Source organism: Gymnodraco acuticeps, unplaced genomic scaffold (assembly GCF_902827175.1).
Source record: "Gymnodraco acuticeps unplaced genomic scaffold, fGymAcu1.1, whole genome shotgun sequence".
Taxonomy (NCBI): Eukaryota; Metazoa; Chordata; class Actinopteri; order Perciformes; family Bathydraconidae; genus Gymnodraco; species Gymnodraco acuticeps.
In genome coordinates, this window is record NW_022991835.1 from 162,946 (window position 1) to 190,353 (window position 27,408).

General features: G+C 41.8%; 2 protein-coding genes across 4 annotated transcripts in view; one reads left to right on the forward strand and one right to left on the reverse strand.

Moving 5' to 3' along the window:
* Window positions 1-464: 464 nt before the first annotated feature.
* armc3 (armadillo repeat containing 3) lies at window positions 465-7,635 on the reverse strand. The gene is made up of 18 exons (XM_034199802.1): window positions 7,531-7,635; window positions 7,317-7,372; window positions 7,120-7,237; window positions 6,622-6,747; window positions 6,390-6,458; window positions 5,762-5,937; window positions 5,391-5,585; window positions 5,020-5,203; window positions 4,768-4,920; window positions 4,570-4,678; window positions 3,788-4,037; window positions 3,367-3,503; window positions 2,993-3,161; window positions 2,688-2,782; window positions 1,617-1,697; window positions 1,257-1,412; window positions 917-1,079; window positions 465-725 (listed from the first exon to the last, which is right to left on the reverse strand). Exons 2-18 carry the CDS (start codon window positions 7,362-7,364, stop codon window positions 531-533), a joined length of 2,424 nt encoding a protein of 807 aa, XP_034055693.1. The 5' UTR covers window positions 7,365-7,372; window positions 7,531-7,635; the 3' UTR covers window positions 465-530.
* A 920-nt stretch (window positions 7,636-8,555) lies between these two features.
* Window positions 8,556-27,408, forward strand: part of pip4k2aa (phosphatidylinositol-5-phosphate 4-kinase, type II, alpha a) — a 29,931-nt gene continuing 11,078 nt past the window's right edge. Inside the window, exons 1-5 of one of the 3 annotated variants that reach the window (XM_034199804.1) lie at window positions 8,556-9,554; window positions 23,974-24,071; window positions 24,219-24,315; window positions 25,952-26,104; window positions 26,899-27,045. In XM_034199804.1, coding sequence (XP_034055695.1) covers window positions 9,414-9,554; window positions 23,974-24,071; window positions 24,219-24,315; window positions 25,952-26,104; window positions 26,899-27,045 — 636 coding nt within the window. In that variant the 5' untranslated portion in view covers window positions 8,556-9,413. The remainder of the gene's footprint in view (window positions 9,555-23,973; window positions 24,072-24,218; window positions 24,316-25,951; window positions 26,105-26,898; window positions 27,046-27,408) is intronic. The other 2 variants (XM_034199803.1, XM_034199805.1) reach the window with 2 other exon arrangements.

Consider the following 27,408-nt stretch of genomic DNA (forward strand, 5'->3'; position numbering starts at 1 on the left):
TTGCTGGTGTATTTTACCGTTATATTGATATTGTAGACCTACTGGGTTTTTTCCTATCGTATTTCCTTTTTATAGATTGTTTTTGGACCGTTGCAGTAGGCTACTTTGTATTTGTATCCCATCTTAATGTGTTTTTAATATAATGATATACTGTATATAGTTAGTGTTTTACACATTTTCCAATAAAACAACGTTGAGGTATAATGCACAGAATGCAATAACACTTTCACATTATAGGAACTTATATGCACTGAGCAATCCTACGGTACATTATGCTCTGACTCCTGACAAAAATATGTTTTCCTTTCCTTTTCAAAGATCTGACCACCTGATACCAATCTGTCTCTCCTCTGCAGTTACACTGTAAATCCTCTGCTGGGCAGAACCAGGTTAAACCAGTGTGTTTATCAGAAAAGAGCACAGCGTGTTTCCATTAGGCTGGGGCATGCAACACAATAATCAACTGAACATTTGATACTTTATTGTCAGATTTAACTACAAATACACACACAATACAAATCAATATATTGCTATATAGTCTGGTATTGCACAGCTGCAAGTGTATTTGGTGCCAGCAGGCTTCCAGGCTGGTGCATGAGGTCTACTGTGTAGCGGCAGGGCTGTGCAGGGCGCTCCTTCCTGTTGAAGAGCAGCACCTCGTTCCAAGCCCGGTTATACTCCCCTCTGACCAGTGTGCAGCTCAGTCCAATGCAATCAGCCAGACACTGAAGATACAGGTTGGAGGATAATCATAAAGAAACTAAAGCACCTGTATTTCATTTGTTATTGTGCACATCATGCTAATCCAAAGGGGCTTGAAATAAAATGCTTTGGGATTACTTTTAGCAATGAAAGGTGCTTTACAAATAAAATGTATTATTATTATTATTGATGATGCTGTGTGGTATCTAGGTACCTTGAAGAGAAGAGCCCTATGGCCGTAGATTCCCTTGCTGATCAAGCCGATGGGAACGACGTTCGCCTGAAGCTGAAACTTGAGCTCGCTGAGGTGCAGCACCCACGGATATTCATGCAACCTTTCCATCTCCACTGCTCCTCCCATGGCTTCACTCACCAGCCTGACACCCAAATCCATGCACAGAAAACACATTAGAGTGCAGGAACCTTCAACATTTCACAGGTAGGTTCTATTATCAAAGAACAATGGCTGCCAATCATATCATACTCTGTGATTTTCTTTCTTATTTACAGTGACAGTGCGCGTTGGTTATGTGCGGACTGCATTCATCCGTCACCTTGCCAAGGCAGCACACTGCTCCCGTTCATCAGTCAGAGGGATGATGGATTCTTTGGCCTCTTTAATGAGAAGCTGCAACGAGACGTCGTCCATCATCTTCCACGGTTTCTCGGGGAGGGGCTCATCTTTCTGTTTGTCCTCCTCTTTCTTCTTCCTATGCACAAGGACAGTGAATGTATAGGAACTCAGTCAGTGTCAGAATATCAACTGTGATTTGACAGTGGCCTACATTCTTTGTTTGCGTCTGTTCATTAATCACACAGCATATAACAAATAACATAAATCCTCATCTAGAAATACTACTAATTGTTCTAAGATATTATTGGCAGTGTTAATATGATACTATTCTGAGACTCACCTCGGGGTCCTGCGCTCTGCCTTGCTGCTGGTGTCTGTTTCTGATGCGTTGCTCTGCCTCTCTTCTGTCTCCACTGTCTCTCTGCCGCAGAAAGGATTGAAGGTTTAAATAACTGAACACAGATCTATTATTCTATTTTTCACTGTTCTTCTTGTATATGCTCAGTAGTTGTTGTTGTTGTTGTTGTTGTTGTTGTTGTTGTTGTTGTTGTTGTTGTGTGTTTATGTGGCTCTGTCTGTATGCATGCGACACACAAGAGCACCCATTTGCTCTAAAAGGTTAAAAAGGCAAACTTACGTCATTCTAACTCATGAACAGATTACATAACAAACGGTTTAAGAATGCCTCAGATGTTGTGTGTGTGTGTGTGTGTGTGCGTGTGTGTGTGCGTGCGTGTGCGTGTGTGCTGAAGGGGGGGCATGGTCGACCATGAGGGGGTTCTGCTCACTATGGCCATGTTAATTCATCAAAATGTTGGAAGCTTGTGTAAAATGTGTGTATCCTATGTGCGTGAAGACTTTGATACACATTCATGTATTCTTATTCTCAGTGTGCGTGTGTGTTGTGCAGGCATCTTCATAGTTGTTCTCGTAGGTCCATTAGTCTAACACAAAGGCTCTTTAGCTGTGTGTGTGTTGTGCAGGCATCTTCATAGTTGTTCTCGTAGGTCCATTAGTCTAACACAAAGGCTCTTTAGCTGTGTGTGTGTTGCCATCTTTTATAAAAAAGGGATCGTTTACCCTCAAGAGGCCACACGAACAGAAGGCAATGAGGAGAGGGGAGACAAATAAGTTAAAGGGGGGATCACTGGATTGGAGAAAACAGGGGGAGGGTGTTGGTAATCTAACAGCCACAATAAATTGTACTGGCAAACTTCATGGTGTGGCTGGAAGTGTAAAACACTCAGTTATGTCTCTACCACCATCTGTGTGGGTATTCTTGTTAGTTTCCCACTCTGCTTGTAGTGTAAGATTGATTTGCAGTGTGGGGAGCGGCTGGATATGTTCTCAAAGTTTAGTTCTAGTTTTTTAATACTTAATGAATTGTTTTAAGACATTCAAGAACACATACTCTGCTGCTGTGTTGACTACAATGATGGGCCGGTGCTCGTTGACCGGCTGCTTTGACATTTCCTCTAAAGTCAGAATCCTTCGTCCTGCACGAGCCTGAGAAAAAGAGAGACGGAAAAGGAGTTGATGCAAAAGTGTTAAACACCCTTTGTTACAGTATGGTTTCAGACGGACATTGGTTAAAACAGATCAATTAAAAAAGCTCAAGTTGTGAAATATAGTAAGATTATGAGCATGTCTGGAGATGGGACAACATATATGTGTTGACCTCTGTTTAGTAAAGAATACACACACACACACACACACCTTCCCAGCGTCATAGAAGCCGTCACATATAAGGTCAGTGGAGGCTAAGTGACTGGTCAGGCTGTATTTGGCGGACAGGTTGGAGTTAAGCAGGCTGATCATAGCCAGCTCGCTGAAACGGCTCCTTCGATTCACTGATTGGTTGATTTCCTGTAGCATTTCCAGGGCTCTGAGACACATACACAGAACAGAAATGCAATCATATAGGGATATATTCAGACTAATGATGCATATAAAAATACATGAACAAAATGCTCCATACTTTAGTGAGGAGCTTCATGTAATACTGTCTTATACTGACATCTAGTGGTTATTCAAGATATTACTATGAGCTGGTCTCCACACTTTTAATTACATTTCTGTCAGTTTCTTACCCAAATGTGCACATCTCCACAGCGGCAGGCCCATCACTGGCGCAGACGCTGATAGCCCAGCATGCATTGTGCAACACTTCTTTGTGATAGGAACGCAGCAGATTGACCAGTGGGTGAAGGCCTCCAGCACGTTGCAGCTTTGTAGGACATGGAGTTTTAGTTCCGTTAGTTTCAGTTTTATAGAGATGAAGACAAAAATAAAAAATCAATATCAGCAAACTGAACTGGTATTTCCTTTATGCAAAACTAGGGCTTCCCCTTTATATGTTTGGTTGTTTTGGTTTTTGTTGACTAAGCTTTCTTCAGTTGATTCGTCATTTCTGGTAATGCTTTGTTGTGCTAAATTCCTTTTTACGGATCCATTGATAAATTAAAGAATCTATTAGTTGATCAAATCGTATGAGTGTTAAACGACACCCACCTCTGCCCTGGCTTCTGTATCACAGGTCAGCACTGCGAGGCACCGCGTGGTGTTGACCAGCAGTTGTGTATCTGTGGAGTTCAGAGGCTCCACCAGAGCTTTAACGGCTCCTAGGGACAGAATACTGCAGCGGATGACCTCCTGCGCTGCCATGTTGCCAAGTGTGGCAGCAGAATTAGCCAACGTCCTGAGACAGCTTCCATTTAGCTGCTGGACAAGGACTTCATGGCCTCCTGCCTCGTACACTGCACTGCAGATAGAACAGAAATGGTTGAGTGATTTAATGCAAGGAGCTGACTATAAATGCAGTATCATAACAAAGCATGCAGCATGTACTGTATGTATGTTGGATTTGCACAAATAGGTAGAGTATAAGAAACATTTTGGCTAAGGAAAGTGAGGCGGTGATGCATGGGAGGTGGAGGTAAATGTCCCGAGAACGGAAGGAGACAGTAATACTGAAATATGAAGTCAAACCGAGAGACGATGGGTATAGGGAAGATTTGTCAGGGGAATAAAAAAGGTGGAAGATTATAATGGAGAAAGGTAGAGAAGAGAGGTAAATGGATATTCAGTCAGGGAGAACAGTGCAAAGACGGATGAAGAATTAAATCATTTGTGAAATAGTGGAGAGGAAGGAACACTGCACAACCTTAAAACACATACGTTTAAAGACTGCAAACTACAGTTTTAAGGCTGATTATTTACATGTTATGCAACTTCCACCACTGCTTACTATAGGGATTATCTTTAAAGTGTGTAATAGGTTGTGTGTCACTCACAGCATGTTGAGCTGGTTGCTATGTGTGAGGTAAGAGAGGGCCTGTGCTGCTGCCTCTTTCAGCACCAAACTCTCATTGTTCAGCAGCTGTACAACTGCAGGGATTCCACCTGAGACACACACAGATGCAACTCATTCACACTTCCTTCTGTTGAATGTGTGTGTTAATGTTAGTGTTGTTGTGTGAATGTGTGTGTACCCAGGTCTCTGAAGCTGTCTTTGCTGGCGAGGTGGAAGCTCATGACGCTCACCGCCTGGCAGGTCGCTGTTTGCACACTGATGTCCGCCACAGACAGAAGCTCTACCAGAACCTTCTCCACATTCTGTTCATGGAGCAGTTTGCGATTCTCAGCTTCACACCATGAATCAAACAGAGAGAAAGTACGTGTCAAATATGCCCTTATGAATTCTAAACCCAGTACAAAAACCTCTTGTTTCCTTCTGTGCTTACAGCTATGAGCAACCCTGGTGATGCATTTCACAGCATTGGACTGGATGTCAGGTGTGTTGGGGGTGAGAATGAACTCCATCAGCCTCTTCAGTCCTCCATCCTTGTGGATCAGCTGTAAACTCTCACTGTCACTCAAACAGTTAGCAACTACCTGTAGGGTCCCAGCATGAAGGTCACTGAAGTCCTGTTGGAAATAAAAAAGATGTATAGGATTTAAAGGGCATCAGGATCTTAGAAAAAGTGATATTTCAAAGGGGACCATTTCTAGCTAATAGTGCAAACAAAACCTGGGTATTTTTAACTCTCTCCATATGTTATTTTCTAAAACTAAAGGGTGAGATATAGATATACATGTTGTCTCTCTCATATACCGTGTTACTGAGGATTTCCATGAGTTTCTCAAACCCTTGCTCTTCCCTGAAGGTGTTGCATGTGTCTGCATCAGTGGTGACATTCTGCAGCGTCTTTAAAGCCAAATGCTGAATGGCAGGGAAGTCGGACTTTAACAGTTCCAGAAGTGGAGGGATCCCGCCTGACTTGTGGACTGCCAGTCGACTTTTCTGATCCTACAGACATACAGTTCAACACAGGAAACGAAAGGACAATGACAATTGTAAAACCTTTTCAATTGTAATCATCCCAATCTTAAAAAAATCCACAGTGAAGCATTTTATAGATGTAACTTCTGTGTCCAACATGAAAAAGCTTATAAGCATATAGCCTTGAGATCTCCACTAGTCACCTGAACTAGGTTAAAGATGATTTCAAGCGAGTTGTTCTTCACATCGGGGTCTGGACTGGAGAGGAGCTGGATCAGAGGTGGCAGGCCCTTGTTGTCAAAGATCTGGACCTTACAGACGAAATCCACCGACAGAGAGGCCAGGCACAGTGTCGCGAACTCATGGACCACTGTATCTTCTTGAATGGGAAAGAAAACAGTGTTAATATTTGTTATTGTGCAACCGAACAGTGGTGTGAAGTACCTCAGTACATTAACTCAAGTATACTTCCAATTCTGAGGAACTTTTTTACTCAACTATATTATTATATTATCTGAAAGCTAAAAAGTTACCCCTTATTCAAACCAGATTAGACCTTGAAATATATTTAATGATCCTAAAAATACAAAAATAGGCCACCTGATGAATTGAGTAAAATGAGTGACATGTCAGTGGTGTTACAATATTTAAATGATGTTTACATAAATGAATAATCCAAAAGTGCATCACATAAATAGATTTTTTCTTTTTGTTACTGTTATTGTTACTTAACTTAAGTAAAATATCTGAGTACTTCTTCCACCCCTGCTATAAGTACACATCTGCTTCTGAGTCTATTCATCTTGACATCAACTGACTCACTTCACTCACCTTCAAGTGACAGTTTGTCAATGATTGATGGAATGACATCTTTTTTCTTCAGAGCACTCTTTACCTCACCTTTCAATTGAAACATGAGACAAGATTATTAACTGAGGAACAGTTATTCAGTCACTCAGTGTGTAAGTCAACAAAACAGTGAATTGTGCTGCCAGTCAACAAGTCTCAAACAGTCATCAAACATCTTAGTCACATTTTTGATTTTGTATGTTGTCTGACAAACCGTTGGTGGCCATGATGCCTAAGGCCATGAAAGCGTTGCGTCTGACCAGCCTGTTGTTGTTGCTGATGAGCTTACAGAGAGGCTCTAATGCCCCGAGTCCCAGCAGAGAGAATTTGTTATCATCTCCTAACAACAGGGGGAGACAGTCAACAGGGAAATTAAGCATGATGGTGCCGAGCATACTAACAGTGCCTGTGGGCATTTATTATGTATTAGTAAGGATAAACACTGTAATGTAATCAAAGACAATGGCAGATAACAAAATACAATTGGGATGGTGTTAATCATAGTAATACACAATATAATAACATGTTGATTGTTGTATGTCACCTCTAAATGTTTGAGCTTAGAAGGGAAACAAATTAGATGATAATGTAGATGTTATAACAAATCTGAAGATATTAGATGAGCAGTGGTCATCCACAAGTACATGTTGTGCTTTCAAGCAGGGATGCACACAAAAAAGCAATTAGGGGTTAGCAGTATAGCTTACTGTACCTTTCTCTGCAAATATGTATATTGCTTCACAGGCTTTGACTAGGATGTCCTCCTCCTGGGAGCTCAGCAGCAGCACCACTGTTTCTGGAGTTGTTCCTTCAACATGTAGTGGCTCAAACTGTGGAGAGAGGGAGATGGGTATCATGCTACAATGGAAACAAAGTATAGAAACCTTTTTAGAAACATTTATCTCTCACCGGTTCCTTGCATGCAGTTTCAGCTTCCTTTTTTGCTTTCTTCCCCATGTTGTGACCTAGAGAGAAAGAATATTTGTCTTAACAGCGTTTATTGATGACAGTAGTTTGACAGCAATACATGCTATACCACATTAGCATTCATAGCTACAAAGCTAACCCGACAGCCACATTAGCAGGTTCATAAATAACGTTTTACAGACAAGTGCAGACCCACCTCTTCCAATTTCACTATGATTTATCAATTTCTCCCCCACACTAAAGGACAAATTCTGTATTTATAATTAGCATGACAACCGGTAAGAAGGCTGTGTGTTTAGTGTTGTGGAAAAGGAGGTTGACACTGAGTTGCTAGGCAACGCTTGCCTAGTTAGGCAATGAGGGTAATTTCCCTTAGTTTTCAAGTTATTGTTCAAATGTATTAGGCTTTAAATGTGTGTAACTTACGCAATTTCACCATGTATATTGTGTAAAAATGGACATGGGTCAGAATTTCGAAGTTTATTCAATGTTTTGTATATTGCTTACCACAGAGATGTTGAATTACAAGATCTATTAAATGATGCAAAGGACAAAATCAAAAATATGTTTCCTAAATCTGTCATTCTGAGTTAATCCTCCATAAAAAGGAATGGGGGGAAGCAATGGAAAATCCAACGCGTAAGTACATTTGTTGATGGGGGATTGCGGTGTGTCCTGTACAGGTCATTGGAGAATATTGAGGTAAATGTAGCTACTGCTGTGAAGAGTGAGTCATAAAACAAATTATCTCTCCAGCGCACTGAGGCCTCCTGCTCTCAGAGAGGCTCTTACACCGCAATGTGCCAGTGGAAACAGCATGCACCAGAAAACCAAATGACCTCTAAAGACATTACCTCTGGTGGTGTGGACATGACCACCCTTCTGCCTGAAATGTGCCTCAGATTTAATCTAAACGAAAGCAAGCCAAGGATGGGGGATGGTCGGGATGATGTACAGGTTTCCCTGCTAATGCATTATCATTATTACAAGAGCTGCACACACGCGCATCCCTGCACGCACTCTCAAATCCATATGGCCACCTGAAAATGAAAAGTCGTCACACAAATGTTCAATTTTCACATCGAAACGGGGTTTTCTGATTAATGCACGTTGCGTTTTTTATTTGAAATGTACATGCATATTTAGGTATTAAAAACACTGATAGGTTTGATTAAACAGCACAACAAAGTAGCATAGGTCCGGTGGAGGAGGGTTGCAGCGAATCAGCGCCGCAGCCACTGCAGATCTCAGCAGGCTGTCACCTCCCTCCTCGAGCTGTCAGTGACAGCAGCTCACAAGAAGCTGCAGACCCACACTCAACCACCCGGTGATTTTTACCTCGAAATAACAGCTCCTCTGCGTTTTAATTCAAACGGAGAAAAGGCATGACAGGATAAACCCCTGCTCCACGGACTGACACGGGCAGGTAGCAGGAGGGCTAGTTGGCTGCTGGTTAGCTTGTAGGCTAATGCTAGTAGACTAGTGTACGGTGTTTGGTTGTGTTTTTTGCCGTCAGTTGGCTACTTGCTAGCGAAGGTCGGAGGAGCTAACGTTAGCGGATAGTCAAGAGCGTTTAGTTAGTCATTCGGCGTCATTAAGGTGTCATTTTAATAATCTACTCTAAAGCTAAATAATTATTTGTGTTTATTTGTCACGGGGCTGTAAAGTATTCCTGTTTAATTCGTTTGTTAATATTGCTGAATGTATCGTTGCTAGCTTCTTGGCTATGCTAACGCCAGCTCACATCACAGGGGACTAGCTTGTGAAGGAAGGAAGAGAGGTGACTTATGATGTGTGCTGAGGGAAGCAGCATACTGTTGGGCGAAGGAGAGCAGCAGTATTAGCCTAAACACATCCTAGTTTATCCTACTGTTTCTTTCGTATAGGGCCGTAGCGTGTGTTAAGCTGTGAGGCACGTTTGATGTAGAAAATAATTCGTTGACTTTGATTTGCGAGAAATGAAAAGTGTTTGTATTTCTGAGTCGTGAGCTAGTGGCCACTTGCGCCAGCTTCAAGGGGAGATACACACTGTCAGGATAATCGCACAGATCTGCAAAAACCAACTCAGATTGCTAAAAGATGGCTTCGGCGAGCAGCATTGCCGCAGCTATTGCGAGCAAAACGAAGACGAAGAAAAAGCACTTCGTCGCCCAGAAAGTGAAGCTCTTCCGTGCCAGCGACCCGCTGCTCAGCGTGCTCATGTGGGGAGTCAACCATTCGGTGAGTCAGACCATCTCATGTCCAGTTGACGATGTCTCCATGACCTTTCCTGTGCCACATTAAGCCTCACTGGCTGTCAACTATGATCCTTTGTGTTATTGTAGTTGATTGACACACATGGGAGATGACAGCTGTCCAGCGGTTTGCTATTGCTGTCTATGTGTGTCTTGCTTCGGGTATTCTGGCTCGGACAGCATCATTAGGCATGATCGGATCTTGTACTTAGGTAATAGTAGAAATACCAAAGTGTAGGAATACCCTGTTACAAGTAAAAGTCATGTGTTCAAAACGTTACACAAGTATTGTCATCTAAGTATTGTCATCTAAAAACACTCATTGTGCAGATTTCACAATCATATATATCATATGTTTTGATTTTAATTATTGATGTGTTCATCAAGCTGGTCACGGTGGAGCTATTTTAATTACTTAATGTACTGCTTGGTAGCATGTGAATGTAATCCAGGTGTAACTAAGTGTTGATTTATATTGTTTATCATTCATCTATATCTGCAAAGTAACTAAAGGTACTACACAAATGTAATGGAGTAAAAGTACAATATTTACATCTGAATTGTAGAGTAATAGAAGTATAGACAAGCACAACATGGAAATACTAAAGTAAAGTACCTCAAACATGTACTTAAGTACATGTATTACTCAACACCACTGTGTGTGTGTGTGTGTGTGTGTGTGTGTGTGTGTGTGTGTGTGTGTGTGTGTGTGTGTGTGTGTGTGTGTGTGTGTGTGTGTGTGTGTGTGTGTGTGTGTGTGTGTGTGTGTGTGTGTGTGTGTGTGTGTGTGTGTGTGTGTGTGTGTGTGTGTGGTGTGTGTGTGTGTGTGTGTGTGTGTGTGTGTGTGTGTGTGTGTGTGTGTGTGTGTGTGTGTGTGTGTGTGTGTGTGTGTGTGTGTGTGTGTGTGTGTGTGTGTGTGTGTGTGTGTGTGTGTGTGTGTGTGTGTGTGTGTGTGTGATGAGAGAGCAGATCTTCCCATGCAACACAGCTTCTCTCTGCTCTCTGCTCTTCCTTTGCTGAATATTTGCACTGGGGCCAACAATACTTATATGTCGGACAGTGAGCCAACTTGGCGAGAGGATGACATACAAATATTCTTGGCACCAATTTCCAAATGTTAAGCCTTTTTTCCAATGTTTAACTCACATTATTGTAACAAACAAGGCGGAGCTTGGAATGATATATATCGAACAAATACTAAAATTAAATATGACTACATATAATATACAGTTCTCTATCAGAGCTTTCCCTCTTGTAATCTTGTTATTAATACGTGTACCCGCCTTCATCCTTTACTCATGTTTATTACGGTAAAGCCAGGCTGTTTACTGAATATTTGATCTGATGTTTAAGAGATTGGCTTTCCCAGCTGTAAACAAAAGAGCTCTGCCGTAATTGAGCAGCATTACTCATTGATGTATTCAGTATCGAGATGTCGGTGACAAATTGTTCCCATGGGGTAAATAATCGTGTAAAAGATGACATACCGGTAGTTTATATAGAAAAGAAAAGAATGTAGGCCCATTGCTGCAGAGTGCTGCTCTGCTTTTTGCTCTGTGTCCACATCCGCCTTCGGGTTGCCCGGCTTGGTTTGGTTGTGCGTGGCAGTGGTTATCAGACCGTATGAAGCAGAGCGTGGCAAATGAATGGAGAATACCTCGTCTCTGTAGGAATATAATATCTGTTTTTACAAGTTCCATCATATATTTTACATTATTATTCATTTTGCATTAAGGTAATGGGGAATACTATTTAAAAAGATGTCATCCAGCGCCTTATTATAAGTGAACACAGGGGATTATATCGCATACACGCTTTGTGGAACGTTTGTAACTAAATGGCCACTGTTGAGATGTCTCCAAAAGTGGGTTGGGGCAAGGTTTCATGCCAATTTGTGCGATTTTCACTTCCTATAATCTAGGCCTAAACATCGTCTGACCTTTCCTTCTTTAAATGCACAATTTGTATCCACTGTTTCTCTTTGTTGATGCAGATAGGCATGATGTTAGAGCGTGCCGTTTTTGGCTAAAGCACCAGCAGTTTTGAGGATGATTCGGCCTCTTTTGCACTCTGTTGTTTGTTTGGCTGACTCATACTGATGTCACTATTAAACATGTGAACATTGTAGGAACTATCTTACCTTCTGAAACTTGGATTGAGTGTCTCTGTAATCGGGTCGAGGAATCATGGCGTGTTTGATGGACATCAGTGTGACGCTCAGTAGTGAGGGCATATTGCTGAGGTCAATACTAAGCATGTTATCTTTGGCAATTTAAACGATACCGTTTGATTTTTGTGTTCAGGGTGGCAGTTCAGCGTGGATTAAGCAGCCTGCAGACAGACGGGTAAATAAGATGCCAAGACAGCTAAAAACCAAGAGCTGTTATTTAGCATCTAAGCTGTAGTCTAGATAGATCCCAGTCACCTGGCTGTGGCGTTCAGCCTGAGGGTGCAACGTAAGACACGAGAGGTTTACCTCCATGCTGCGACTAATAATCATTCGCTTTTTGATGCATGAGAAAGATTGATATTAATGCATTGTCCGATATGACATCATCTAAGAAAGTTGTATTAGTCGCTGCAGAGTCCGTTAAAAACATTCAAATATGATTTAAATGTTGTCCGCACGTCCAAAAGAGTGAATAATCCAAGCTCGTGTCATAAACTCGCTCCGGTCTGATTCCGTCTATGGAGCGATGTGCCACTGACTGAAGTATATAAACATACAGGAGTTTGAAGAGTCGACATGTTCAAACTGGATTGCATAACACAGAGCAGGACTGCCGCCAGCACGTTTCCTTCTTATGCCTTAGGCTACCTCGCCTGCGGTTTCTCACCAGCCACCTGATAAAGCGGTGTGTTTCTCATTCCATTGGCAACATACAAATGACATTCCGTGCCAGGTCAGCAGGGTGAGCCTCAGGGTGTGAAGACTACAGTTCCAAGGTGCTAATGGAAGGTTACTTTACAGCTATTGAGTTTGCCAAAGTTAACCAGTAAATAACAGGACTGCAAAGGATAAAAGGTGAGGCCTGAGAATGCAACCAACATGCAAACACATGCACACGTATATTGCAAAATGTAACCCCCCCCCCTCCGTATCTTTGGCCTGTCAGTCAAAGCACTTTGGGCCCTCCAGAAAAACAGATTTCCTTTCTGAACCAAGTGAGACTGGCCAGGTTCTTACTCCAGACAATACAGAAGAGCCACGGATACTACCGTGCCAAGATACATAGACGAGGCACATTGATGTGGCCCAGAACCTTCCGATACATCCTCAGAAGTATTTTTATATAGTGGCTGAGAAGTGGCAGGTGTTTGTGTTTCTGAAATCTCTTTGTGTGGCAAAAGGTGTGTATCAGGCAGCTTGCTGGAAATAGCCTGCGTTGACAGGTAGCCAATTTTGACTTTAATCCTAATTCTTTGAAATTGTACTTGCATCGCTCAGAGCCTAAATGGGTTACACAGCTCATGGTTTTACAGAAATGGATTTAGGCCAAAGCATAAACGAATTGGAGGGGGAATTTGAGTTGTAACCGCTGAAGCTTAGTGGGTGCAAAAGATTAAAACAGAGTCTATGAAATCAATCAGACTGGTCATTACAAAATCACCTCATGGTTCTATGTCTGCAATACACACGATAAAGAATAGGTCTTCTCTTGGATCTATTAGTGATCACAAATTATGATTTAGCGGCCTTAAAGAGTTTTTCTATGAGTTACTGTCCTTCCTACTTTATTGTATGCTTGTGAAATGATCCCTCTGCCTCAGTTATTTTCAGTCTGACAGGAGTAAGCCTCCAACATACAAATGAATAATTAAGCGTACATTTATCCCACAGGATAAGCCAACAAGTTGACCAATATAAAGCCTCGCTATGTAACACATTGACCCTCCTTTCATTCTTACATGTTGAGGCCTGGAACTTATATTATCCTAAAACAGACAACACTTCTTATAGATGAATGAATGTCCCATTTTGTTGTTAAAAATAAAGATCCTCAGGGGGTGAAGGCAGGGGAACTTCACAGATTGCAGCTATAACTCTTTTAGTGTTATACCAGCCACTTTGGGACACTTCAGACTATAACAGGATGTATTATATTAAAACATTAGGTTTCAGCTGATTCTAAATATGTTTCAAGGCGTCAGAGTTTAGTTTCTGCAGTGCAAAACAGATCAGATCAACTTTTCAGCTTCATTGTCAAGTAGTAAATCTGTAATGCAGATGTTGTCTGTCAGTTCTTGTTTTAAGTCCTTGGTTGTGTCTGAGTGCTCATCAGAAAGCGTTCCAATGATTTGTCCCTGACTGAAGCTGCATTGTCACAGTTTAAGGCTCACACTGTGACATCCAGTCCAGCAGCTCCTGACCTGCTGTTGCATGGCATCTGCTTCTGTCCTTTTAAAGGTCACCTATCGTGCTATTTTTAGGCCATAGCATAGGTCTATACAAATATATAAAAAACATGTCTATGAAGTGTTTTGCTCAAAATACCAAACAGATCCATTCTAGCCATGCCTCATATCCCTCTGTTTCACTTCCTGTTTCAAAAGTGCTGATTTCGGGTATAAAGCTTTAAAAGAGGAGGGGTCTGAGCTCATGCGGGACCCGGCAGCTACCGTCTAAACTAAATGCTGCCGTGATGAAACGCCATATCATGGATTATCAAGGATTCTCTCTGAAACAGTCTGGAGCTCAAAGGCTTTCTCTCTTGCCGGTTATACCACAAGGTGAGTTCCTTTTACTTCCTGCTTCTTCACACACATGCTCTCCAGTACAGGTTAGCTCTGAGTGTTAGCCATGCTAATGTAAACACCGACCATATTACGTCCAAAACAGTCGGGCATTGTTTCTGATAGCAACGTTTCTGATTGGGCCGTGGGTCCACATTTCAGATATTACGTCATATCGGACGCAAATCTGGATCAGCTCCGTTGATCCCTCGTTTTTAGAGATTTTGGTACGGAGGAAAAGAGAGGGTTTTATTTTCTGACGCTGCGTGAGTTGACACACCGGGGACACATCTTTATGTATAAAAGACATCAAAAAGTGCATTTTGCATGATGGGTCCCCTTTAAAGTAAAGAAGATGGTGGTGTAGAGTTGATGTTTCACATGTTTTTCATCACAGGCAAAGAGGGAGTCAAATTGTGTGTAAAAAATGTCTTATATTGTTCGTACAGTTCCATTTTCAATATAAAGCAGGCCTTTGGCTGTAGAAGGAGATTTAGTAGAGAATAAGAGGTCTTTGTTGTAGACAAGTCTTATGCAAGTATACATCTGAAGTCTTCACTGCTTTTGACCTCCTTTTAGATTTGAGTTTGTCTTAGTTCCACCCATTCCTCTGTACCTCCATTGTTACTCTCTTCCCAGCATGCAGGTTCATTCCCCCTTTTCCTGTCATCTTGTCTATCTGGCTCACATTCATTCCCCGTCCCCTCTCTTATCCTTTTCTTTGTGTGTGTGTGTGTGTGTGTGTGTGTGTGTGTGTGTGTGTGTGTGTGTGTGTGTGTGTGTGTGTGTGTGTGTGTGTGTGTGTGTGTGTGTGTGTGTGTGTGTGGTGTGTGTGTGTGTGTGTGTGGTGTGTGTGTGTGTGTGTGTGTGTGTGTGTGCTGTGTGTGTGTGTGTGGGTGTTGTGTGTGTGTGTGTGTGTGTGTAGGTGTGGTTGTGTGTGTGTGTGTGTGTGGTGTGTGTGTGTGTGTGGTGGTGTGTGTGTGTGTGTGTGTGTGTGTGTGTGTGTGTGTGTGTGTGTGTGTTGTGTGTGTGTGTGTGTGTGTGTGTGTGTGTGTGTTTCCTTCACCAGGCCATACTATAGCGTAAGCCTGTTTGTTGCTCAGTCAGTCTAAACCACTATATCCTTTAATAGCACTGACCTCACAACCGACGTGCTGAGCTGTCTGCATGTGTGTTCCTATCATTTCTGTCTCACCTATGTCCACCTTAGTCATGTGTCATGTAGTGTTTCACACAGACAGGAGGCAGTACGATCTTTAGCCCCTAAGGAGATGCTGACATTGAATGATATCTGTCTTAATTACATGTACACTGTAATGGTTTGGTATTCCTGGAATACTCTTCTGCGTAGTGTAATACTTGGAAACACACATCCCTTCTTCAGAGTGTGTGTGATTGAGTAGGGCTGTGTATCGGCATGAATTCAGTATCACATAAAGGGGTTTTGATTTAATGAGCGATACTGAAGGCAACGTGCTGCCAGATGCTTACAATCTGGCTGATTTATGATATTTGCATTCATCACAGTCCCTGTAAATTCACAACACAACAGAAATAACATTGTATGCCGCAAATGTATTACACTATTAGATTAACAATTAATTTGAGCATCAATACTGTATCACAAAACATAATCTCCCATTACTCAAGTGTTTCTATATGGTCTCGCTCCCCTAGAGTCTGAAATAGATAAATGAGTTGATGGTGTGAAGTGAATGCAGACGGCTTACAACTCAAGGTATGACTACTCTAAGCCTTTAATTACTCAGCAGATGTCTTACTCATGCTGGTTGCATTTGTCAAGGCCCTGTTTCTTTCCACGCGTCTGTCTCTCTCACCAGCAACCCCACACACACACACACACACACACACACACACACACACACACACACACACTCTTGCAGTCCTCTTACCTTACCACTGCTCCACTTGTATCATCAGTGTCCTCATTATGGCTGACCTCTCCATGCTTGTGGTCTGAGGGAGGAATGGGAGTAAGGGCTACCCCTGATACTTAAGCTGCTTCACGGAATTAGCTCACATCTTTTAGTTGTGAGTTATATATTGAGAGGGACTGATCATCGTGTGTGCTTGACAGCAGAAGCTGCACTCAAATCACATAGCATGGGTTGGAAAAGTGCATTTAAATTACTCATACACCAAATTATCTGTACACTGGTTTCAGATTTCTTTGAGACTGAAAGCCTGTCTTGTCAAGTGTGTTATATCATTTGACCTGATTGGTAAAGAAAGCCTCATTAATGTACATTTGCAATTCTTTTCCTACCCGCCCATATTTTGCGATAATTACATTTTACGGGCAAGCCAATGAATCAAAGTTGCACACACCCAGATAATATTGTTGTACTGTGTTTAGGGCTCTCCTTAAAAGGGCGTGATTAGGATCTTTATGTAAGATGTATTATTCTTTATGTGGACATTTCCATAAGGGTCCAGGGACTCTAAACAGATGATGTAATATCTTTGTTAAGTGGTCAGTGAAAGGTCAGGAAACAATGCACTACAGCTCTGTGACCTTTGGTGCTCACTGTCTGTCTGCTAAAGGGTCCATTCAGCTGGGCGTACTATCCATACTGCATATGATTATCGTTGTGAATATCCATCTGTCATGTTCTGCTCAGCATGTACAAAGTTGATTGAAGCTCAGCGGTGAGTATCCAAACTGTTCCGTAACAGTGCAAAATGGATAAGTCATTGAATGTGTGTGTGTGTGTTTCTGGTAGGGCTGCTCGATTATGGCAAAAATCATAATCTCGATTATTTGGGTCAATAATTGATATCACGATTATTAAAAACGATTATCCATTTACTTTGAAAACATCCATTTATTGAAAAGAAAAATGTGAACAGAATGTTTTGAACAGTTACCCTGAACTTTAAGGATCACTTTTTTTTAAATAATAGTTTTATTTCGACTATGTTGTTTTCATAATCGTTGCAAGCCAAAATCGTAATTGCGATTAAAATAGGATTAATTGAGCAGCCCTAGTTACTGGAGAAATCATTTTAATGTGTAATATTGTGATTTAAGAATCTGTTGCTTTATACCACAGTCAATATTACTGCGCTGCATTGATTACCAGATCTCACATCCTATTCCCTCTTTGTATATTTACGCCTCTTCATATCCGTTAATTGCATGATCACTCAGTCTTGATTGCACTTTAATAACAGCCACTTAAACTGTAATGGCATATCAATTAGCATAGAGGAAACCCATGTCCCATTTCCTCTGCTTAATTGACAGTTTGACTAGAACATTGAGCATGCTTTAAGAGGACTCCAATGGAAGATATTACGTAAAGAAGCTGCTCCCACTCTCTCTCTGGCTCTCACCTGATACTAGTGTTCCCCAACTCCTCCTTTTATCTTTACTGTTATGATTTTCTTCTTAGGACACGAGAAAAGTTGGCTCCTGTATTGAGGTGATAAATCTCCCACGTTAGCCGTTTTGTGTCTTTCCACAAAACAACTGAGGGTATTTTTAAAATTGGCAATGCTCTACGTTTGTTTACTTCCCCGCCTCTTGCTTTGACACTCGCTTAATTGAAAATAAACCCACAAGCTCACAAAGGGAAACATCTCAAGAGACCAGTACTAGTTTTTTATTGTAGTAAGAGTCAGTCTTCTTGTGCTTGTTGCTGCATTGGGTCTTTGTAGTACTTTTAGAACAGCTTGTACAGTGAGAAATTAACGTACATGTAAGGAACAGTTGGTACGTAGTTGTATTTTATTTTGGTTCTCAGGCGACACCACCCACTAGTTTTACATTCAGAGATGTCAGCAGATCAATTTGGTTGAAATCGTGTTTTTTAACATATATGTTAGACGGCCCATGTCATGCTTTTCAGGTTATGACCCGTCCCCTTGTTATGAAGGTTTTTCTGCATGTGAACGGTCTGCAGTCACAAACCCTCAAAGTGCACCCTGTAGCGAGTAGAACTCTAACACAGAGAAGACCTCTCTGTGCTGCCCCAGAACGCCTCGTTGGACATTTCTCTTTCTCCATTGTTTGCTTCCTGGGCTCTGTGACGTGTGAACACCCAGATCAACAACAAATGACCGGATTGGCCCAAATGGACCAATCCGCGGAGCCCCTCCCACACCAGGACCCCTTGGCTAACTAACAGGGAGTCCCATTGACTTGCATAGAGCTCCCTGGTTGGTAATAGACGAGTTGGGATGGCGGAGAAATGCTCTCCGCAGACCCATTCTCACAGCGTTATAAACCTTTTTCTTACTCAATATCAAGCCACACTTATTACTGGGCTCACAGGGGGGGGGGGGCAGGAGCTCCAACAAGCCGTTTAGGACAGAGTGAATACCTGGTGAATACACAGACTATACAGAGATGCTTTATGAGAAGAAACCAATGTGATTTTGGAAAATTGCACAATTTAAATGTATTCTAGTCGACGTCAACAATGGAAATATGATCAGTAGAAATGGCCATGCCATGGGACCTTTAAGCAACATTTAATATGAACAAAGATTGGGTCAAACAGTCTGAGAATATCAAAGGTTTCTGATTGAAATATCACCAAAAAAGAATCTGAAGACAAAGGAGGAACTTCAACATTTCTAAAAATGAATGTTACACTGCTGACACATTCTCAGTGCAGCTTGCAAGTCAGTAACTGAGATATCAGATCACAGATGAGAGATTTCCTGTGAAGTGTCGAACGTCTCACTTCATCCTGGTTTCATATCTGATTAGTCTTGCTTCTTTCTTTTTTTGATTACACTTTCATTTTCCGTCTTTGTCATGCATCCTGTTCCAAAGAAATTACCCAATGTTACATTTAGATATATTTCCAAGTAAAAGGTGTTCTAATCTCACCGCTGCAGCACTCTCACTGCCATCTGCTAAGAGCCACTGTCATTGTTCAGGGAGATAAGGCTGTGCTGCTGACTGTGCACACTCTCTTCACCAACTTCCTGTCCAATGGAGCAACAACACACGCTTCACTCGGGCCGGAAAACAAGTCTTCATCACCATGGAGACAAACAGGAAGTGGTGGTGTGAAATTTGTCTGCAAGTTTGATATCTGCAGGAAGATAGGCAGATTTGCTCAAGATATAAATGATGACAAGTTCCTAGCAGTTAATGTGAGGACTACATGTACGTTAGGGTGGATTAGTTGTATCAATGCAATTATGAGAAAAAAACATTGCTATCCAAACCAAAAAGGATACATAACAGTGATCAATGTCAAAAGCATTATTTGTAAAAACAGCTATCGAGTCATTCTGATCTTAACTATAACTCTGTTTACAGTTTTTTAGGGAACCGTGAATAATTTCAGGAAGAGACACATTAGCTGCTGAAACAGTACTGTACAAAATAGGGATTTAACGATACCAAAAGTGCAGTTGTTGTTACCAGTACCAGTGGAATTCCTAGATTCTTGATACCTAATTTCGGTACCACACTCAAATATAACTGCAACAAATGAATCCCATTTACGTCAACATAAACTGCTTTGTTACCGTTTGCATATGTTCTTAGTTAGGAAGTCAAACCGCTCATAATTCCCTTTTTAATATCTATTTTATAACACTGTGAAAACATTTCCTTCAAACTCTACCGTCTCATTTTTAGACTTGAATCGACCTGGTACTGCACCATCTGTTCTTGTGACATCCTTTCTACAAAAACAGGCGTGGCAGGGACATTTGGGGATATTTGAAAAGATACACACTGCGCTCACTTCAGATTCAAGTATTTTTTTCTGTGTGCAATGGGCCTGCTTGTTTATGCTTGTCTATTTGTGTAAGTGTGCTTGCTAAGATCAGGCATTGTCTCCTCCTTGTGTGAAACACAGCTTTGTTGATTAGGCGACATCTCCCCACCCATGATGCATCTGTGCTATAGCATCACTGTGACGTTTGTGCCTGTCGCACCAGGGAACTGAAATATACTCGGATATGACATCTGTGGAATCCTCCGCTTGAGCCGTCTCTTTAATACCCTCATTTTATTATCTCTTTCTTTCCTCTCTTTTCAGATACGCTTCCCAGATATGACTTCTCCTATTTTACACGCTTCCTTTCTTAAAAGCATCTCCTGCTGTTAATGTATCTTCTATTAACAATGCACACTTTCCTAACACTAATCACCACTAATCCAGAGGGTATTTAACATGTAGGAAAGTAGACGGTTTGAATTGTAACCTTCACATGAAAGTAAGACAAATCCAAAGTGCCGTACGCACAGTAACCAGCCTTGTTCTTGAAATGCTGTTTGTGTGTGTTTGCTGAGCTGGTTGAAGGACAAGTGGGAATAGTGTGCAAAGGCTGACCTTTGCACATAACTGGACAAGCTTTTGCAGACTTCAGCATTTCAGATTTGTTTTACAATTGACCCAGCGAGCCAGTAGGTCAGAGGGCTTCTTTTTTTTTTAACACACATTGTATACTCTTACTTTTACTAACACACTGGCTATAAATTGCAGACAAAATCTACAGTAGCTGATTTTTATTATTATTAACAAGGTAGATATCCCCAGTGTTTTCCATACGTTGATTTATTTCCGCCACAACTAAATATCGTCCGCCACAAATGGATCTCGTAAAAAAAAAAAAAATTTTTTTTTTGTTGGTCTAATGGATAGTGAGGTGGGCTGATGATCGGAAGGTTGCGAGTTCAAATCCCCCCTGGAACACCACTACTAGTGTGCCCTTGAGTAAGGCACTTAGCCGTCAGTTACTCCAGGGAGAATGTCCCTGTAACTGGTCATTGGAAGTCACTTTGGAATAAGGCGTCTGCTAAAAGCCTAAATCATATTTTTGGGAGAATAAACCCCACCGATCCTCAACTCCAGGGTGTCTCACTCACTACCAACGCAACACAGAGCAACAAGAACCTTGTCTACAGTAGCCATGAACTCGCATGTATTTTCTTATTTGAGGAGGGGGTGGATGCGTGAGCCACCCGAATAGCTTAAGGGGCCTTTGGCTTTTTTTGCCGGGGGGGTGCGGTGCCCCCACAAATAGAATCAAATTCTGTGGGAAACTCTGATCCCCTCCACAATTGGGAAGTTATGTTGCTTATTTCACAATTAATGATGTACTTATTGTATAAATACCTCTACTGCAGTCGACCGCATCTACCTGGTCTGACAGACTATCTGGCAGTCCTTCATGTCAAAAGTCTAGATCTAAATATGGGCGACTACTGGGCCACACAAATGTACTAATTTGGGAGGCCAAGGGATCAAGTAGGTACTCGTCCACCACGGTCAACCTGTTCATCATAATAAGTCAGTAGGGATTAGCTATAATCGTATCATTAAAAGCCTTGACAGTGCAGTGCATTGATGTCAATGAGGTCAAACACAAAATCCTGAGATTAATATCAGAGAAATGTTTAAGGAATACTGTTTTAAAAAGCCCTCTTCTTAGTTAGATATGCAAAGTCTCTGCACCATAATACTCCTGCAGCATTAGTCAATATGCAAGTGGGAAACAAATATGTGATGCCTCCTAATGCAGCTTCTGGAATTGTGATACCACCTCTTGTCTTTCTGCACAATCCTAGCTGTGAGCAACAATGTAGACATCTTGAAGTACATTTGGGGCATCACTGTGAAGGAACACACACATATTTCATGATTTATGTTCAAGTCAATCAAAGCTCAAATGTTTGAGTTGATTTAGTGCACCTACATTAGCAGTGTGCTTGGTGGACTGACGGGTTATTAATAGATTCAAGAAACCTGCCAGCACTCCTGCCTGCAGCCAACAAAGAATATGCAAGCACACACACACACACACACAGACTCACACACACTCTCACACACACAAACACGCTTTATATTTGTATCACGCTGTGTCTGAGTCATAACAAATGTCAGGTCTACATATTACAGCAAGGTGATGCATGACCAGCTCCAAATGGAAACCCCTGCAATGCCGTATGTGTCAAACGCCCCGCTGTTTTTTTATTTAGTTATTCATCGTGCAAGGTTTATGGAAGTGCTTTGTAATTGTGCGTTTTGTAAGATCGATATCACCACCGTAAATGTGCATTCAATTATAAATGTCTAAGTCATATAGTCAAGCTCAGTTCATCTCACCACATCAAGACATTTTGTGACCCGATGTATCTGAAGAGAGGGTAAGACAGACTTACGCACTGATATTAAAAAAAGCATTTCAGCAAGAAGAGAAATGCACAAAGACAAACGTCATCACGCATTGAGAAAAAGTATATCTGCCTTTGAACTGTGAACACACTGAAACTAGATGATAGGAAAATAGCAGTGCGTCACAGACTGCAGGATGTTAAGATGACCTTTTATGCAGGAGCGACATCACTTTAAGATTTGCTAATAATCAAATCTGAATATTTGTAATTAACTTCAGCTCTAATGCCTTGGCAGAGAGTCTTTTCTTCTTCTTTAATGAAGCAGAGAAAACTGTAAAGGCCCTGTCACACTGTCCCGAAATTGACACCCGATGGACACACGAATATGGAATTGTGAATTTCGCACGAAGATGGCCCCGAACCACACACGAAGGCAACATTTACATTACATTTAAGACAAACAACTGCAACGAAAGTACCAAAAACAATTATGTTACAGTACTATGATACTGTACTGATATCTTCAGACTTTGTTCTTTACTTTATCCGTCTTTATATGTAGAAAATATTACGTTTTCTCCGTAATGTTGTTTCCATAGCAACAACAACTTCCTGTCAACTCTCCTTCAAAATAATATATTATTTCACAGAACACAAATTGGGTTATTTACATAATATGTTTACATGATTTTGTTGTGCAATAAAACAACCCGATGGACACACGATAAAGGAAATGTTCAAATTCGGCTGTGATCGTAGCAACATCGGGCCATTCGTGAGGGCATCTTAAGCCATCGTATGACCGCCGGTGGAGTTTCTCTGGCTCCGGCAGCAACTTCGTGAGCGGTGGCAAAATCTTTGGCATGCCAACAAATTGCCGAAGGACCTTGCGAAGGTTCATTTTGGTGTTGAATTCGTGTGTCAATTTTGCCCCTCGTAAGGCCATCGTGAGGGCATCTTGTTATCATCGGTGCCATCGGGCATTCGCCCCGATCAGAGTGAGGGCGAATGCACCGATGATAACACGAAGATGACACGATTCGACAAGATGTCCTCACGAGTGCCTTACGAAGTTGCCGCTCACGAAGTTGCTGCCGGAGCCTGAGAAACTCCACCGGCGGTCATACGATGACTTAGATGCCCTCACGAATGGCCCGATGTTGCTACGATCACAGCCGAATTTGAACATTTCCTTCATCGTGTGTTCATCGGGTGTCAATTTCGGGACAGTGTGACGGGGGCTGTATGGATGCAAAGCTCCAGTATCATGCATCAGATGTTTGTTGTCCACATCAAGTCAATGTATTTTCTACTTAAGGCTTTGCCACTCCATTTACAGAGATGCCTGTCAGTCAACAACATCATGTTTATCAGTGGGAATGATTGGTGATGTTTGTCTTGGTTCTGCCTATATTTCCACAGTGAGACACTCTTTTTCTGCGCACTATCCCAAGGCTTCACGTCTAGCATTTCTAATGTCATTTTACCGACATGTTTCATACTGCTTTGGGTTGCTATATCTGATCCTCTTTCTTCCTCTTTCCTGTGTTTTTCCTGACAGATAAATGAGTTGAGCCACGTTCAGATTCCCATCATGCTCATGCCAGACGACTTCAAGGCGTACTCTAAAATCAAAGTGGACAACCACCTCTTTAACAAGTAAGTTCATTTTTAGTATGATATTTATGAACGTATTTCCAGACAAAATGAAATACTGTATATAATTGAATGTTATTTCAGACCTGCCTTGACCATCTCATATACTCAGTTCTGTCACTCTGATGTTTTGCTTTTATCTTCACTCAGGGAGAACATGCCTAGCCATTTCAAGTTCAAGGAGTACTGCCCTCTGGTGTTTCGAAACCTCAGAGAGAGGTTTGGCATCGATGATCAGGACTTCTTGGTAAACATCCGAGCAATGTTTCTACCTTTATGGGTCAAATATATAGATTAGTATGTCATTCCTGTAGTACTAGGTTAATGTTCCAGCTACTAAAGACAGTCTGATGATTTTGCAGGTAAAATGTATCCGAACCTTGTTTATTCAGTAATGAAACCCCCAGGTGCTCGAAGCTCACTGGAAAACATGCAACTGTTTCAAAACAAATGTGATCACAGTATTACCGAGAACAGTGTTGCACTTTTTCCTTCCCCTCTTTTGTTTCAGCCTTGATTTCCTATGTTTCCCACTCCTCCCCAGTAAATCCCCATCCCCAGTGCAGGGTATGAGTTGGCAGTATTTGGAGGTCGTTGTGTCCCGGCTCAGTGCAGCTGTCCGTCTCACATGTTTACATTATAGAGTGGGCAGTGGGGGTGTTAAGACACTGGCCAGTAAAGAGGAATGCTGTGACATTCCCAACATTAAACTTATTTTCCTACATGAGCCACATTGTGTTTAAAAAGGTTTATTGGTTAGTATGTTTTGCCCTGGCTCTAAAAGCCCGTTGGTACCATTTCTAATTGGTGATATTACTCATTGGTCACCACCAGCTGCAGGCTCTTTTGATGACATGCACAGTAACCGTCAGTTTTAATGAGCAATGCTAGCAGTATTACATTTAAGTTTTGGACGGGTAACTGAAGTGCAAACAGATTAACCTTTTTAAGCATTCTGATGAATGCCTGGTGGAGAAAATGACTAACTAAAACAAAACATTAGGATCATGGAGCTTTTTCATCTATGCCAGCCTAAGGCAAAGGGCCTCTTAAACATTTTCATCCTGTGACACAAACCACTTTAATGTTACTCCGCCGTTAGAAAGCTCTCTCAAGGGACCCCTAGAATCAAGACTGCAACCAATTTAAGGTCTAAATACAAGAGAGAAATGCTGCCAGACCGTTGATCCTCACTGTTCAAGTCACAGCATCTTTTGCTTGAGTTGCAGAGGGGAAAGGGAACTGAGGGCAGAGGACATGAGACATTCTTGGACAATGAGGCATTGAGCCAGGGGTGTTGTATCATGTTACGTGTGTGTGTGTGTGTGTGTGTGTGTGTGTGTGTGTGTGTGTGTGTGTGTGTGTGTGTGTGTGTGTGTGTGTGTGTGTGTGTGTGTGTGTGTGTGTGTGTGTGTGTGTGTGTGTGTGGTGTGTGTGTGTGTGTGTGTGTGTGTGTGATGTGTGTGTGTGTGTGTGTGTGTGTGTGTGTGGTGTGTGATGTGTGTGTGTGTGTGTGTGTGTGTGTGTGTGTGTGGTGTGTGTGTGTGTGTGTGTGTGTGTGTGTGTGTGTGTGTGATGTGTGTGTGTGTGTGTGTGTGTGTGTGTGTGTGTGTGTGATGTGTGTGTGTGTGTGGTGTGTGTGGTGTGTGTGTGTGTGTGTGTGTGTGTGTGTGTAGGGGTCAGAACCCCACATGTTTAGAGTGGGAGGTGGTCGGGTATCCAGAGGCTAGAGGGAAAACAAGTTAAGATAACAAAGTAATAAACACTTGTTTCTTTAAAGGCAGGGCCGATAATGCAAAAGGTGACAGCTGATCATATCGTAGTGTGTGCATCCTGATGAACGTTATTTATAATGTTTCTGTGTTTTCCCTGTTTGTTTTCAGAACTCCCTGACACGCAGCGCTCCCTTGAACAGTGACGCCCAGGGTCGCAGTGGGGCGCGTTTCCATACCTCTTATGACAAACGCTACGTGGTCAAGACCATCAGCAGTGAGGATGTGGCAGAGATGCATAACATCCTGAAGAAATATCATCAGGTAATGACAGCTTATCTTATTACATCTTATACAAATGCAAGCCTTGATTCTTCAATGAGAAAGTCATCATAACACCGTTTGTCGTTGATAGATTCGAAACAGCTCAGAAACTAAAATGTTCTCTCCTCAAACTCTTCTGAAACAAGCGTCTAATCCTGTCTTATCTCCGCTGCCTTAATCTTGATATAAAACACCATGAGGTCAAGGAAAGATGTGTAGGGGACATTTATAAGGACTTAGGAATCGACAGCTAGGAGAATCCCACTGCAATAACATTAGGCAACATAATTATGCAACGATGGATTATTGATGTGGCTCTGTCATCACTGTTGCTGCTGCAAGGAATTATGGGACGGCATTATCTCCTTTCCTTTCATAAAGGATGATTCATTGTAGCCTATGCTAAAGGGGATAAGAAAGGAAGCATTGAAGCACCTTTCCTTAGTTTTTAGAGAATTGGACCCTCTCTTGTCATGGCTGTCACTTAAATACTTCTGGGTCATTTCCCTCAGTTTGGAATCCTTACGTGAATAAAAAGACCATTCAACCACAGACCCTATCTTTTGCACTCGTTCTTCGAAGGAACTGCAACGAAATAGGACATTATAAGCACGTGTGCATAATTGTAATGTGCATCTGTACTATTTCTGCCCGCTGACACACGGGCCTACGGGCATAAGTCAGGAACCTTTTACCCAGCGTTTCAACATCAATAAGTGTCAGGGAACAGATTTATGTGATTGTTGTCGTGGTATGTCAGAGCTTTGACAGATATTCCTTCTGTCTTTTCGTAGTTCATCGTGGAGTGCCATGGCAACACGCTGCTGCCTCAGTTTCTGGGGATTTACCGGCTCACCGTGGATGGAGACGAGACCTACATGATTGTTACACGCAATGTCTTCTCTCACAGACTCTCCGTCTACAAGAAATATGATCTCAAGGTAGGAGGGGAAAACCCATACAGGAACGTAAGGGAATGAAAAGTGATCAGATAGGGCATTAATATCACAAGACATTATGTAAATGTTATCTATAATTGCACTACACCAGTCTCTTTGCGACTCATTTTTCAAATACTTGTTGTGACTGATCATCTGAGCTTCGGTGCAAGAATTAAGATGTTTATTTGATAGTTTTTGTGTCCCAAAAGAAATGCCTGTTTTTACTCAAACGCAAAAGATAAATTGTAACTGTCGTACAAGGTTGTATGTTTTAAACTACAGGCATTATCCAGTGGGTAATACGTGTTGTAAAACAGGGCTGAGAGCATCAGATAACCACTGAAGCTGTTTTAATCCACTTAA